This window comes from Chlamydotis macqueenii, chromosome 3, assembly GCF_036417535.1.
Source record: "Chlamydotis macqueenii isolate bChlMac1 chromosome 3, bChlMac1.mat, whole genome shotgun sequence".
Classification (NCBI taxonomy): Eukaryota; Metazoa; Chordata; class Aves; order Otidiformes; family Otididae; genus Chlamydotis; species Chlamydotis macqueenii.
In genome coordinates, this window is record NC_141558.1 from 34,749,063 (window position 1) to 34,766,194 (window position 17,132).

At 36.3% G+C, this 17,132-nt stretch overlaps 1 protein-coding gene across 1 annotated transcript in view; it reads right to left on the bottom strand.

The window, feature by feature from the left end:
* IMPG1 (interphotoreceptor matrix proteoglycan 1) overlaps positions 1-17,132 on the bottom strand; it is a 60,232-nt gene that overhangs the window by 15,797 nt on the left and 27,303 nt on the right. Inside the window, exons 9-12 of the mRNA XM_086744910.1 lie at positions 15,928-15,948; positions 14,295-14,548; positions 12,426-12,502; positions 11,400-11,934 (exon numbers count right to left, since the gene is read on the bottom strand). Of these exons, the coding sequence (XP_086601036.1) occupies positions 11,400-11,934; positions 12,426-12,502; positions 14,295-14,548; positions 15,928-15,948 (887 nt within the window). The remainder of the gene's footprint in view (positions 1-11,399; positions 11,935-12,425; positions 12,503-14,294; positions 14,549-15,927; positions 15,949-17,132) is intronic.

Genomic DNA, 17,132 nt, shown 5'->3' on the forward strand with positions numbered 1-17,132 from the left:
GACAACATACACTCCAGCATATGATTGTGATGATATTTGTTACGCAGGTTATATTTTAGAAAGAAGTAACTGCAGGAGAAAGAAGTACTGAAATGGTTTTGAAATAGCAGCAAGTTTGATGTAAAATAACCCTATACGTATTACACATTTGGCATATAGCTATGTATACGTGGGTGTATATATATATATATGTAGTCTATACATAGACTAGAGAGGTCTTCTGACATCATCTTATTACAAGCAAAGTAACTTAAAAGGCCTTGAGGGCATACCAAGAAGATTTCTGTGCATGTATCACCTGTTTTCATAAGCTGCCAATTCTCATCAGTCACTGTCTCTCCAGCTGAGATAGACACTGACTGACCGCTTGCAATGTGAAACAGGCTCACCTAAAAGGCTGCTGGGCGCTTCCTAAAGCAGAACACCAGACCTGAACCCAGGGGTTACTGACCCCTTCTGGTGGTTGCACTTTGTCTAACGTGTGTCACGTTACTGCTGCAAGACTTGCCTGCACAAGTGACATATTGGAATCAGCAGTAAAATGATTTGCCAAGCTTTTCTACTGTCTACATGAGACTGATAAAAATCAATCCTATGAAGTTAAAAACTATGTATGAAAGAAAGAAGACCTAGACATTTGGAATGAAAAACAAAAAAAATCCCCTCTGCATTTAAAATATTGATTTTATATATAAAACCAATATATATTGGTTTTCAGACTAGATATAAGGAAGAATTTTTTTATGATGAGGGTGATGAAACACTGGAACAGGTTGCTGAGGGAGGTGGTTGATGACCCATCCCTGGAAACATTCAAGGTCAAGACGGGGCTCTGAGAAACCTGATCTGGTTGGAGATGTCTCTGCTTCTTGCAAGGTCAAGCTGGGGCTCTGAGAAACCTGATCTGGTTGGACTAGACGACCTTTAAAGGTCCCTTCCAACCCAAACTATTCTATGATTCTATATGCGCATATATGTATATATAATTTTGAAATGGAACACAAAATACACTTAAACTAGTTCATCATAAAGCAATTATTTGTAAAACTTCACCCAGTTTGCCTTGTAGATGAGATTTTTACAGCAGAAGGCTAGAAAAAACACAGGGAATTATTTTATGAAACCTCTTAAAGTACAAACACTGAAGATGTAGACATTCTTAATCTCAGCATGTTTCATTTCAGCATACAGTTTGGTCTACAACACTATCGTTCAGGTGTAGGGAACCCACAGAGAGCACGAATAAGATGCTGAACTCAAATATGCCCCCACGGTAACCATATTGAAGGTTAAACAATGGCATGGAATTAGAAACTGCTGTCAGCAATAAAAAACTCAACTCTAACTCTCAGCTACCACTTATCCGCCCACAAAGATGTTCACTGAACTCTCCAGATGTTTTTTTTTGTATTACATAGACAAGGCAGGACAATATTTTCCTGAGGAGAGTTTTATATGTAAAATTAAACTGCTGTTGGCAAAGATACGTAAACACTAAATTAAAAGGCAATTTCCTGGGCACATTGCTATACTAAATCTTTGTAAAAACAGTGCTACATGCAGGCATTTATTTCCGACTGAGGGAGTAAAATACATAGGTTTGACTTATTGAAAAAGAAATAAACTGTGGTTTCAACAACTTTATTTTAGGTTTCTAATTAGTTAGTCCTCTTATATTTTTTTTTAAGCAAGGACAACCCTCCTAATTGACCATGAATAAGGAATTATTGTTTGGGAAAGGTCAAATTGTCATAAGACATTTTTCTAGTGGATTTGCATTAATAAGCAGGTCCAGAAGGTTATACATTAAGAGGCCCTGGCATTTCATTTCATTCATGAGCTTAATAACCACTGACATTTCCTATTGGCAATAGACAAATTTCCCTAGTCCATTGACAGATATTGCTCTGTCTATGAACGTTACAGTATTACAATATATATATATATATTTGTATACATGCTGGCTGAAGAAAATAATTAAAAAAGGAAAAAGTGTAAAATTAAGATTGATAATGCAGGGTAAGAAACTCCTTATGGAGAGCTTTGCTGATATAAATACCAGATGGACTGCTACAGCAAGTAGCTGGATTCAAATTTACACATTTTGTTGGTGCCTGAAATGCCACAAAATTCCTGGATGCAGGACTGTTGTGTACAAATAGATAAAGTGCCGAATTTGTGTTTGAGGTCTTTCATTTTCAACTAGGGCACAAGTAAGAAGAGGATTAGGAGAATTAAGAGGATCATTAACCTAACGTGTCACAACAAATGTCTCGCAGCACATAGTGACTGATTAAGTTTGTCTTTTTAACTGTAAGGCCAAGCCAGGAGAGCCAGAATGATCTGTGGCTGTCATTCTGTCTAGATGAACTCTCCAGGAGCCAGGTTCAGCCTCCAGTGAAACCAACAGAACTCCTTCTCCACCGACTCCAGTGAACCTCAGTTCATTGGGAGAGAACTCCATCTCTTCTCCATCTCCAGTCCTAAAAAATCTTGTATCTCTTGATCTTTTTCCTTAGCATTCTCGCTGAAACTTTTTGAGCAGTCTGATTTCTCAGAACAGGCTGACAGCTGCAGCTGTAGCTCCACTACTATGTAGTGCTCTGTGTAACTTCCATAAGAAGCCTTCATACCTTGCAGCTGTGCTTCGTCATCATATTCTCACCACCAAAGGTGCAAATAAATGTCATTCTGACATGATGTCACAAGAGGAGTATTTTCTATCCTAATAAAATACTACTTAGTAATGATAATCTTCTCTCATTATTATCAGAAATGTTCAGTTCTACCTGACACTCTGAAAACCAAGAGAATAACATAAAATTTGTGAAATGAAGACCTGAAAAGTTAAGACACTGCAGCATTCAGAGTGTTGAGCAACTACAGTTTACTAATCTTGCCTGTGCTATTATGAAAGAATCTTCCAAGGGTGATTCTTTAGCTGGGCTCCACGCACTGGTGTCAAAGCCCACCTTCTGTTCAGTAACAACTGGACAACCCCGTTTTACTGACTTTCATGCTTAGCTGAGTAATTTGACTGGAGCAACAGACTATGTGTTTGATTTGGGATGTTTGCTCCCAAACAGAGTTATGGCATGGCCCTCATCTCTCTTTGGGATCTTTACCATGATTCCTTCTTTTAGAGGTCAGTAGCATTACATACTTCTGCAATGACTGAAGAAATAGAGAAATAAATGTTTTTTTTTTTTAATAAGCCTATTTCTTTAAAGCTATTAAATAATGTAATAAATGCATTTAATATATTATTTTAAAAAAAACTTTTTCAACTTCAAAGTATCATTTAAGTACAACAGGTGGAAATGCAGTAGATATATGTTGGGGACAATGAATATCAGAAGCCCTGGGATTGCAAAATAAGGGACTTTCTAAGAGGAGCAAAATCAAGGACACCTGGTGGTGGGAAGATGATAAGGAACACCTGGTGGTGGTTAGAGGGGCTATGGGTATAAAAGCGTGGAAACAGTAAGAATAGTTGGCTCTCTGCCTAGCTTGTTGTAGAGTCTGAGACTATGACTAAGACTGCTCTAGCAACTGGACTACACTCTATCAACTGGAATACGCTCTAAACAACTGCACACTGACAGATATACAATTCATTGGGCAAGCTTACCTTATATACCTGTGTCAAATTAATATACTGAGAGAGTTGACTGTTAAATTCTAAAGATTGTCTTTGGTGTTCTCATGTTGCAGCAATTCTAAAGGATTAAGCATTTCAGAAACACATAAGTACTCTGAACAGTACAGGAATAGCTGGTCTTTAAAGCACCCCCGAAGCTCTGAGGAACAATGTTTGACTTCATTCTGCACTGAAACTGCAGTGAAAGTATATGTAGAAAAGATAATCCGTTAAATCTGGGCCTGAACCATCATCCCACTGCAATCTCTCCACTGACTTCAAGAGCTGCTGCACCTGGTCATGGTGACTGTTCTGCCTCTCTAAGTTAAGACCTGAAAAAGATGCAGAACCATCCATTTGTCGCAGCACTCTTCTAGCTACAGCAGAAGAAAAGTCAGTATTTCTGTATTAATTGCTTTAGGCAGTTAAGAGTACTCACACTTCTAATTAAGAGATTATAAAGCTGGATGTTAAGGCAGTACTCCTGCGCTTTATTAGAATACTACACAGACACGTGTATAATTAGGTACCTTGTATGGACAGTAGGTCAGTGGCAGGTTATTTCCGTAGCATGACAAGTAACTTTTACCATTTACAGAACCTTTACCTCATCTGCTACTGAGATTGCCAGATAAAATGACATTTCAGTGCTCAAGTGCTCTAAAAGTCAGTTTTCTGATTACAGTCCTCACTAAAGAAATTGCTCAATGGAGATTAGAATACTCTTGTGAAGTAGGGGAATTAGTAAGTACATTTACAATGAAAAGATGTTAAAAATTGTAGAGGCTGCTGTGACTATTATTTCTTGTAAGATATTTTGCATTGAAGTTCTGCACTGTTTGCTACCTTAGTAAAATCATGTTAAAATATAACTTGAAGAAGTAAGATACCATGCTAAACTGAGAAGTCTGGACTTGGTTGATATTCACATCAATGAATTAAGTAGAGAAGAAAAACTGAGAAGCAGTGAATTTGCAAATATAAATACACTTCTACAAAGGAATGGAATTAAAGTTGAATAAGAAACATTTATCTTAAAACCATAGCTTCAGGAGTATACTTATTCCCTTACGCCCATTGTTGATTGATCTACAATTAAATTTGAAAAATTTATTTCATGAGTTTAAAATAACAAAGTCTGTATGAAAATAACCTAAAGCTTTACAAACACTTGGAAACACAAATAAGCATCCATCTAAATGTTGCAAATACTCCTGTGTGCCACTGCAATGGTTTTGGATCTCCCCAAATGGAGAACGTGGAACCCAGAATACTATATAATACTATATTTATTTTACTTTAGAACGATTAGAAACAAAATCTGACAAGTTACAATACCTGTCTTGCAGAATTGCAAGTACCCTCCAAGTCTGTACCTGCTTTCTCTATTTTTCTCAACTGTGTGATAGGGAAAAAAAAAGAGCAAATTTGGTAGGTGATGGGACCATCAGACAGTTTTGTAGTATTGATGTTTATTAGTTTGCAAAATGATAAAAACAAAACAGAAGTCACACGATATAAATTCAGGTAATGTGTTGACCCAAGGACCTGAAAACAGAAAAGAAAAACATGAAATTAGAAAGTTTGACCCCATGTCTTGCTTAAAATTTTGTCATTAGATAAGCACTTCAAGACTTGCCAAGAAAAAAAAAAAAAACACTGAACATACAATCTTTTTTTTCATGCTATATGGTCATTTGTATGTGAAAACCATGAAATAATGGAATGAAAGTCAAAGAATGAGAAGTATTTTATTCTCCAAAACCATTGTGCCTTGGATGTAGGTAATCTGATTTTTCTCATAGTTTCGAAATGGAACAAGTTACTCTGTGAGAGAGAAATGCAAGGAGATATTTAACTGGGAAGATCTTGCCAGTTTTACACTGTGGCACATCGTAAGAATACATTTCAATGATATTGATAAGGACTTCGGACTAGGTGCCTTAGTGCTTACTTAACTTGTTAAATCCATTCATCATGTTTGGATTCTGAATCTGAGCAGCTCATAATAGCCAAAGCACTGTTGTTACGGAGCAGGCAGTTTAAATATTAAAACCAGCAATAACTACGCAGTACAATAAAATGGATCCATGTAGCCTTTAGATGTATGTTTGCTTTGAAATTCCCTAAGAGACTTTCATATAACACCGGGGTGCAGAAGTTTTAAGACATATGCTAATTTCTCAAAAAATGACATTTAAATAGATATTTGGAATTGTTCTAACGTAAAATGTTTGGATTAAGATACACAGATTGCATTTAACTTTCCTTAAATGTTGTTAGGTAGTGGTGATAATAGAAAAATGAAGCATTATTTGTTACCGTAACAAAAAGAAATAGTGACTGATCATAGATATATATGAGCATAGAAATATAGATATATATAGATATATATAACTTATAGATATAACAGGAAACTAAACCAAGCAAAAAATAACTATTTAGCTGTCTTTAAATTACTCCACTCCTTCCACATGAAGGAAATACTAGCTGTAACTAGTACTAAACTTACAACAGTTTAGAGAAATTGTCAATAGAAGAGGAGAAAACTGGATTGTAATAATAGATGTGCCTAGAGAATTCTCATTAGCCCTTCCCAACAGAGAAGGAAGAATTTTTTTTTTTGTACCAGCACCCAATGCTGCATGTATTCTCTTCTGCCCTGCCGTGTATCACCAGCAAAGTTGTCTATTCTGATGCATTCAGGCATACATTCTCCTCAAGCCACACTACTTTTTTCTTTATTGGAGCTTTGCAGTATCATGTAGGCATATTCTGAAGTTCTTCAAGAACTGTTCAGCATAATTTTAATTTATATCGCTTCACTTTAGAGTGGCAGTTAATGCTCAACTCTGAAATCAGGAATAAGATATTTAATAAGTATGGGAATGGAACTTACCTTAATGATCAAAGACAAGTTTTTTAAAAAATTGCAATGTGGAAATCTATGAACTCTATGGCAGGAGTTTTGCACATTATAGATTTTCACAAAGATAAACATATTAAGTTTATTATAAACATTATTGCAAATTTGCCTCCATTTAAGATTTTTATGCCATTTTGTCAGTTAGTTTTAAATACTATAGCATCTTTCAAATTGAAGAACATCCCGCTTAAATGGATATTAGCAAGAGTGCCATCTATGTGAGGTATCTCAGGTGTGTCTGAGAGAACCAAAGTTGGAAGGCCAAGCCCCCACTGTAGCTAGTAGACAGAGGTATAAAACTCCATCCAGAGATGTGATTTAGAGCATGCAAGTTACAACTTGCTGCCTGTAATTGTCTAGTGCAGGTGGCATAAGTTATCCTCTAACAAGGAATTCACTATTAAAAATGCCAAGCTGAGCTCAAATGGGCCTTCTTATGCTGGAAGGATACTGAACCCTCTGAAAGGAGGACTGTAATAACTTTAGAAAATCAAAATTTTAGTCTTATTTGGTCATAACAAGTTATTTCTCAAGGCCAGCATTTCTAGCAAGATTAAGCATTTTTAATAAGAGAAGGGAATGTATTATTCAGGGCACGTTAGTCTCAGCAGTGCCACTTTAACTGATATTTATTCCGACTGGACTATATGACATGTAAACTTCATTAGTTTCATTCATTTATAACCTGGCATAGGGTGATGTTACACCCTTAGTCTAAAAATCTGTAATATTTGCTTTAAAATATTTTTCTTATTTTACTACTGCATTGGACACAGATTTTAAAATAATTTTATTCAGAACATTAATATGTTATTTTTCAGCTTTAAATCTTGTCTCTCCACACAGGCAGAAAGGTGATCGTGGATTGGTTTTAACACAAGATGGGATCTGAGATGACAACTTATGAAAGCCTATATTACATACATTACTTCGCTCTCATAATGGAGGGTTACCTGCAACAAATGAAAAGCTTAAGTTTGGACTAGTGGGCTGATTCTAAGTCAGCAGCATTATGGTGAGTTTGGAGGGAGGGAGATGACTAGTTTGGAGTGAAATAGCATTGAACATGGAAGGGGACGATCATCAAGGGAATGCTAATTATAGGAGAAGTGATAGCATTTGGAGAACAGAGGTACTGAAGGGTGTTAGCTTTGAGAGCCTAAAAGGGAGCATGCGAGGTACATGACAATTAGCTGCAGAGCAATGGAGTTTACTGGCAACAGTGATGACTGAGTGAGAGAGAAACCCCAAAAGTGGGTGTAGAATATGAGCAGGTATGCACCTGTGGAAACAATGGGATAGCAATGTGTGCCTGCATCTGGGGAAGAGACTTAGAAGTAAAAAGTATGAGTGAACAAGTGGCAAAGCACTGAGGTACATCTTCCTGCTATCTATATAGGTGGAGAATGAGCTGTTACATTTTTTCATTACACACCTAGCTCAGAAGACTTGCCTCTGGAAAAGCAAATTTTCTTAGCAGAAATATAAAATGCTTTCTGTACTTCACACAGTAATTTCAAAGAGTCATTGCAATTACCAATTGTGTATAAAGTAAAGTTTCACTTCTTTTGGTTAATGTGCATTTATATTGCATATTTGGGGGGGCATGAATAAGAAATCATATTGGAAGGACGCAAAGCTTAACCTTAAAGTAAAACTGAACTGAAGTGATTGGATAGCTTAATAATTTAAACAAATGATGTGTTAAATTGGGAAAATAGATAGTACTCTCTTTCCCTCATACCTTTTTGCTTGGATTAGTAATTTCATTTTAGCATTTTTAAGTATGTTTTGAAGAGGTGATGCAGGTTTTGTTCTATTCAGGTTGTTCCTGCTGTTCCTAGGACAGAGACAGCTGAGCAGCAGACTGTGCTAATCACACACTCTAATATCTTTAGGACTCTTAAGGATACCTGTAGTACTCTGAGTATGCAACAGTGAACATACTATGAACTTTTTCTTAAATTTGAAGTATTCTAATATGAGCCTGCTGACACTTTTGCATTCAGCTTCACCTTCAATTCACGGCTAACTTTTGGGCTAATCGATATTGTATGTAATGCTTGAGACAATGATGTAGCTAGACCTACCTCTTCACTTCTCCAAGCATCAGACTGAAGCAGCACCTCCATGTAGAGCACTCTTTGCACATCTGAAGTGGCAACCGACAAGCAAAAGGGCACAGAAAGGAGCTGATGGGGAGAACATTGAGAAAAGCCAATCAGTTTGTGGTTAAAGAAAACATAAGAAAAACAGAAAAACATGCAAAGAAGCAGAGGAGTTCTTACCCTGTATAGTCACTGATGTGAAAAAACTGATGAGTATTCCTGGCATAAAGACTGGGTGAATTCCAATCCTGGGAACATCCAGAGTGGTTCTTGCAAGAAGTAATGGGATTTTCTTTCCTATGACAATGCTGGTTATGCCAAATAGAAAGCTATGCTAAGCACAGATGGTGCTTAGGCAGCTAAGGATGAAGCAGAGGCAGAAAGAATCCCCAAACATCCAGAAAACTGAGTTTTTCTAGAGATTGCTTAGCAATAGTAGTGAGTGAGGAGTGCACAATTGAATTAACTGTTGGGCAGGAGGAAGATATCAAAGGGGACTGCTCACAACAAGGCTATGTGAACATGAGAGCAATTACGGAAATTAATGAGGTTCTTATCAGTCATATATACAGAGATATGACCACTATCTACTCCTCATCAGTGGTTTTGTTTGTTCGTTTGTTCATTTGTTTGTTTTTTCTCACAGAATAAACTCTGTGATAAACCCTGTAGAGTCTTCTCCTCTCTGAGTCTTTCTTGAGAGCTTGAGGGTGATCCAGGCTGCTGAGACTGAGACGTAGTACAACAGAACAGCTGAAGTATTTTACTGCTAGTTTTACTTCAGAATAGCTTCTCCAGAAATTTTACTTCCTCCATGACGGTCAGCATTTTGGGATAACCATTTACCTGGGTTGTATACTTTGTTAGTAGCTACAACTAAAACAAATACAAATTAAAATTCTTCTTACTGTTTAGGAAGTAAAAGTATATCATTATTGTTGTTACAGACTTCATGAACTCTTTTATCTGTTTATACATTAGTTTGCCTTTGTTTTACTGCTGAAATCTTCTTGGTTTTTGAAATAACAATCTAATGTGTTACACAAGTGCCTTCCTTTCTGAATAGTCATACTGTTTTAGATAGAGTCACAGGAAAAATGCAAAGAGAGGGAGAAGAAATTTAACCATACAGAAGAGATATTGATGAGTCAACTGCAGAGGGGAAGAACTATGAAGAAGAAAGAGGAAAACTAAAGAACACTGGAGAGGTGTTATCTCAGACAGCAGAAAAAAATCAGGTTTTTTTTTTGCACTGGTTGTAAACTGAAAATGGAAATAGCCTAGATTTTGAAGGTGCTACAGCAAAGAAAAACCTTTTTGAGCAGTCAAATGTTTAAACCACAACATCTGATACAGGCATTTCAGAACTTTTCAGTAAGAGGTCTGGAAATTTGTACCAGGGTTTTTATCTTAATTCTGTTGAGAAATTTCAAAAACAGAATTTGAAATTCAAAGGTTAGGCTTACTTTAAGGACAGTTTAGCATCTTCCTAGTAGTTCTGGGCTGCTTCAAGGGTTGGAGTAACCACCATCACCGTTTGGCCAGCACGGTCGTCTAATCCTCACTGCCCTGCTCTTTACTCCCTATGGACAGCAGCACTGTCCAGAATGAACACAGTGCCACCTGAAAGAAGCTCCACACCTGCTTCTGGCTCATTCCTCCCACTGTCTGCCCAAGCCTGACAAACCCATCCTGCATGGCTGAAAGGACACTTCTCGTTAGTTTGGCTCCTCATCCTTTACCTGTTTTTCACTCTCCTTTCCCTAAATGTTTGCAGAACTTTGTGTGTATTTGTGTGTGTGTGAGGCTGAGTCTGATTATCTTTTTGGGAGCTGTGAAAGAATTGTTTTTATTGCTTTGCTCACTGACCTCGGGTATGCACAATTAAAGAACTTGGTGTAGGTTGTAGAAAATAAGTGTTCAGGAATCTGCAGTAATGTTCACCTTGTAGTTACACACAATGCAATAAAGTCCATCTGTGAAACATACAGCTGATGAGGACACCTAAAAGAATCTCAAACTATGTTATACATGTCTATCATGTATTTTTCATTTTAAAGACTAAATAATACAAACTTTTCTCCACCCAGATATATGTATATACTTTTTTTTTTTACTTATTACATGATTTTTCTCATATATCTCTGTGTCTCTAAAAAATCCTACTGTATGGATAAAACTGAATAAACAAACATCAAAACCAGAGATTTTTTTAAAAGAAGTTTTTCACATTCATCAGATCTGAGGATACGTAAACTTTTCTGACCCATGGTACTCTTTGCTTGGAATAAATTATTTCATTATACTCTTGCTGCTATCACCCAGATCTGTCTGTACAACCCAAAGTAATTTACCTTCCATGTTCTAAATACCAGAATTTTTGTGTTAGCCTGGGGTGTCCTTTTTTTTTTTCCCCCCTCTAACATGTCTTTTTGCTTGGCCTTTTTGAATTTCTACCATAATACCCTCTAGAAAGCATGCTTTATCCTTAGGCATTTGTTGTTGTGTTGGGTGTTTTGTTTTTTTCTGCTTTGACAGTCTTTAAGTCAGGTACATTAGGATTTTCATGAAGTGGGCATCAGAAATGTAAATTTTTCACCTTTGATGGTCCACAAAAATATCTGTCACAACTGAAAAGAATGCTTACTGTACCTATACACGACTGTATGTGTAATAACAACTGGATATCTCGTACTCTTTTACAGAAAAATCTTTTATGTCTTACCTTGTCCAGACAGAGTATCTTGGTCAGCTTCCTTGAAAGGTGGTTCTGTTATATCAGTCAGTTCTTTCTTCTCCTCAGCTTCACGATTCTCATCTCTGGCTTGCAGGAGATTTGGTGAGGTAAAGCTATCCGTGGTATAAATTGCCAGTGTGATAGCTTGCTCCGTTGGAGACTCGTAGCCATCAGTGATTAAGTCATTGCTAGCAGAATCATCTGCTGGAGGAGGCAAATAGGAATCTTCTGTTTTTGGAGGACTGCTAGTGCTACCCAGAGTATTGAAAGGCACTGTGAAACTTTGGTGGTCAGTAGCGATATCTTCGGTATATGGAAATATGTCCTGAAACGGTTCTCTGGAGGGCTTGGTAGGGAACACAGGTTCAGATGAAACAAAATTATTAAATTCTTCAGGGGCACTGATGTCTCTGCTTAGAACAGGGATTCCAGTTGTAAATTCATTGACTAAGACATCTCCTCTTTGGTCCACTGTTGCTGGGCTGGGGTAACCTAGTGGGAGTTCCACACTCATGGAGTCCTCCTGAAAAAGGTTTTTAAAAGCAGCTTTATTATGTTTAACTTTCCTTGCTGAAAAGGCTAACAATCTGTATCCACAGGAGCCTGCAAACAGCTAACTCAACATGAAGTTATGGGATGTATAAAATGTTTGGCATGTGTGTGTAATCCTAATCACGTTGTCTGTAATTTTAAAAATGGTCAAGGAAAGACGGCTTTCACTATCCCTGTCAATTACTCTTCTGTCATTGAGATGTACTACTGAACTGGTTAGACATTGTTTACTTTGCCATTAAAACTAGAAAAGTTACTCAAGCAGTAATATTCACCTGTAAATGCTCTAAACAGTAATCTGTTTCACTGTAACACCACAACATTCATCCTTACAGCATTTATAAAAGGCAGATATGTATTTTAGCATAAGAGCCTTTTTCTGTATATTTATGTATGTCTTAACACTGTTTAATTTCATTTCTCTGGAGAAATAAATAAATATAACAACCATTATTAACTTACCAAATCAGGGCCTGTCAGAGGAATAGTGACCATGGCCTGGATATCATTATCAAAATCACTAGGCGGTATAATAGATTCTGGGGGGAAAAAAAAAAAAGAGAGAGAGCGCACAATATTTCAGCACACTGAAAACTGATCAAAACACATCAACTCAGTAAAAAACAGTATTAAAACTATTCTCTATCCAAAAATTACTTTAAAAAAATCCATGTTAAGAAGAAAGAGGCATAAATTTCCATTTAAACTGGCAATTGTGAGGAAACCAGGATTTTTATATGCAGTATTCTTTGTGTTCTTTATTTAGTATAAATAGGATAGGTCTGCAGAGAGCTGAACCATGGATAAATGTTTAAAATCAGCTGAAGTATGAACTGCTCAGTTAAGTCTGCAAGGGCTGTGATGAGTCATTATATTGTGTTGTTCATTAAGCCTAAATTCTTTTCAGTTTTACCCAGAGTCCACACCATTGTTACTCTCAGTGTTTTGGCTTTAGTGACCAGTTGCTCCCTTCACCCCCTCAGAGGAGCTCTTAAAACATACTTACATGCAAGCTGGTTTTATAAAAATGGTTATTAAAACTAACTAGTGGGGAAAAGTTGATTAAAATAGCTATTATTAAAGCATTCTATATCCATAACATTTTTTTCTTGGGACTTTTAATCTGCATTAAGAGATAACATTTTAGTCTTACAGGAAGTATTAGTTAAACTAAATATCTTTTGGCAAAAAAATGCTGCTGCTTGCAAATGAAGCACTACAAACAAAATTTGGTGTATTTTAAAAGATTTTTTTTTGGTAAATATACATAGGAAAAATATATTTTAAATTATTTTCTCCTCTCCCAAACTAGGCCTATGCTAGCCTTGAAAAAAACATTGATGGACTATACAGGGATGTTTATTAGCTGAGTTACTGAACAGGATGCAGCGCTTCAACCTTCTGCTGGGGGTCTTCACACTCAGTTTGTCATCTATACTCTCTCTGTGTTTCAGGGAGCAAAACGCATCTTTACATTGTGATTCACACCACTGATTTTAGCTTGCGATCAAATGCACTTTAAGATATCTGCCTCTCTGACTTCACTGGGAGGTTAGATGGCTTGCTTATAATCAAGACTTAGCTTTCAGAAAGCTAAATTTATGTTAGAGGAAGCCTTGATTTTTTGTTTTGTTAAAGAAAGGAGACTCTCCATACTGGGAAATTAAAATGATATAGTGAATATTCATAGTATTTCTTTATATATATATATAGATATAGAATAATAGAATCATAGAATAGTTAGGGTTGGAAGGGACCTTTAAAGGTCATCTAGTCCAACCTCTCTGCAAGGAGCAGGGACATCTCCAACCAGATCAGGTTGCTCAGAGCCCTGTCCAACCTGGCCTTGAATGTTTCCAGGGATGGGGCATCCACCACCTCTCTGGGCAACCTGTTCCAGTGTTCCACCATCCTCACTGCAAAAAAATTTTTCCTAATGTCCAATGGGAATCTACCTCCCTCTATTTTAAAACCACTACCGCTCCCATTTTTCCTATAAGCCACCTTTAGGTACTGGAAGACTGCACACTAAGAAAAATAAGGTCTCCTCTTATTTGTCTAAGTATGAAAAACATCCAGCTTTTCTGAACAAACAATTAAGAAATATATCCTCCAATGTGATTGGAAGTTAGGCTGTATAAATATAAAGTCACGTTTTGCTATAAAATTTAACTTAGATCTGCACATCTCTTGGATACTATGCAACTTAGGAGAATGGGATATGTCAAATGAAAACAATCTGTTAGAGAAGCAAAGGAGACCTTACTGAAATTGCATCACTTTGAAAGGGCAAGGTTCAGAGTTGTGCCTGGCAGCAGCCTGCCTACTGACCATCAGTAAACTGAAGCGTTCCAAGGTCCAGTGGCAGGGACTGGTCTTCATGGAGTGCAATGGCAACCAGTTGCTGAAGGTCTGTTACTGTGAGTTTAGTTGCTGATATCTCCCTCTCCTCCTTTGGAGAAAGTGGAATTTTTTCATTTTCAACCTTATTAGATCCAATAGTTGAGATGTCATCTGCTGTGCTTTTGATTTCTGAGCCATCTCTCTCAAAGTTTACCACATATCGTGCTATAGTGCTGCTTGATCTGCAAGAAGATGCAAAAATACCCAGTGCAGCAAAATCAGTTACTGTCTGAGAACTGATTTTACAAAAAAACAAACAAGCAAAAATATATGCAACCATAACATATTATCTTCTGTAAAAATAATGCAGACATGCTTCTTTCTAGTAAGATTGTAATGTTTAAATTACTTTTGCTATACCTAGATAATTTTTCTTCTATGCATAATTTTTAATGAAAATTCTAATATTGAAGAAAATTAGAAAAATGTTCTAATATAATCCAGTTTTATCTGAGTACTCAGACATCTATAGAACTGATAATATAGTCATTGATTATTGGTTCAAATAGTCATAATTGCACACTGGGGTTACTAGAAGCCATAATCATCTATTAATTATACAGGAAGTTATGAAAAAGCATTAGACAGTTCATAAAACTACAGATAAGCAAAAAATCTTATCACATCTGGGGCAATTTTTTACTCATTTTTAAAGAACAGCAAGAAAGTTAGCTAATGTGGCAAGCAAATCACTTTTCACAATGGCAGTTAGCTTTTTGAAGTACAAATTACTGTCTATAGCATCTCCCTAGATGTACTTGTTTAACAGAAGTCTCAAATTTTCACAATTATCAGTACATGGCTTTTGATAAATGCTAATTTCACCTAATTAAAATTAAAAAATAATGAGTACATTGTAAAATATTTGTACTCCATTATGTTGCTTTTTATAATATCAGATCAGCGGAGAGAGAGGAATTTCACTTTATCTAGTATGTGCTATGTATTTACATTTATATGACACTGCAAGAATTCAGGAAAAACATTAGACAATTCTTTTTAAACTATGAGTAAAAGGGAAATTCTGGGAACTGCTAGAAAAATTATTCCCCAGCAGCACTTCTAAGGAACAACAAATGACTTTAGCTGTTTGTATTACCAGTCAAAAGCTCTCTGCATTTTATCAGGCTAGTAACTGCTCTCTTTGCCATTCTATCTGGCCTGATAATGGAGGTAACAAATCAAATTCTACATGGTTACTGAAGATAATGTATATATGAGAATACAGCTAGGAAACAGCATCAAAAATGAAAATTTAAATATTGTTTCCTATTTTTTTTTTCACTTTATGACCGATAGAGATATTTAGTCATCTGAACGTGAATTTTCTTAGGTCAAAAAATTTTCTGTGCTTCAGAGAGATCCTGACAAAATTTGATTACATGAACCTTTCAGATTAAGGTAAAAGCTATCCCTGCTGTTTTGTATTACAGATTTTATACTTAGGCAGAACATGAATTCACTTTGTCACATCAAGACAAAGAATATTTAATGATGTGTCTATCTATGTCTAATAGTCTTTAAAATGATTAATCTTAATTATGAATTACAGACAAATTACCCATCTTTCTCCTTCTTCTGTCTTCATTTCATCACAGAAGAAAGGGTGTGATAAAGGATTGCAAAAGAAAGAAAAACAAAGAATCATATATACAGGTAATCAATCAGTTGTACATCAAAACCACCTTTTGACAATTTATCTTGTCTTCTACATGTCATCTATAGTTTTTATCTCTGTGTGAAAATGATAGCCTGCTCTCCATGATTTCACTTTTTCTCTTCCAGACAACGGGAATCCCCATGTTTTGAGTAGGGAAACAGGAATTTCACTTTACTTTGATAGTTTGAAATATCTGCTATCCTATTTCTCACTAGAAATGGTTCAATTTGAGCACTGTCATTGCTAATCTATATCTTTATAGTTGTAATGAATACCTGTGACAGTATTAGCAACTATTACTGTTACCACACATTGTGCCTACTCATATCCTAATCACAGGTGTAACTTGAGCTACTAATTCCCTCTGGAAGACATGCCTGTGTTGACCTTCTGTAATATAACGCCCTGTTATTTTCCCTGATGAATGCTCTAGCATACCTCTAATCTTGTCCTTCCATATTGCCTTGTGGGAAATGCTCCTAATATATGTAGCAATATGGCAAAGGGAGAATGGACAGCAAAGGTCTTTGCTGATCTGTAACTCTCAGGAGCTAACTAAATTACTAGATGATGGGAAGCAATCCTGGTCTTCCACATTGATGAATGCACTTTCATATCAGCTCCTAAGACCAGGATACTAAACAGAAATGGATCCCAGGTCTCCCCACAGCTGAAAGAGGTTGAGTCACAACTGAAAGAGGTTAGTTATTGCAAGTGGTAACTGTGAGATGCTACCACAGATTTTCTCGGCTTGTTCTGCAGTAGCCAGCTTTTTGTTTTCTTACATTCGTTATCAAAATATAAGCAAATGATTTTCACTCTGTTTTGCTCTTCTCTCTTTTTCCCTAGCAATTTTGCAGAGAGAAAAGCTAGGAAGTAGTATGTTCTTGCTTAAAATTTTATTGCAATATGAACGTTATTCAATGTATATTAAATATTATTAGAAGGACAGAATGCTCCTGATGCTGTGCCATAAGCCCACATGAATTTATGCATTTTTTACTGCTCTTTATTCCCTTTCAACTTTGTTATTTCTTACTATTAGTAATTTTTTCCCTTGATTCATTACATAATGTGCTGTAATCTATAGAAGCATAACCATATCA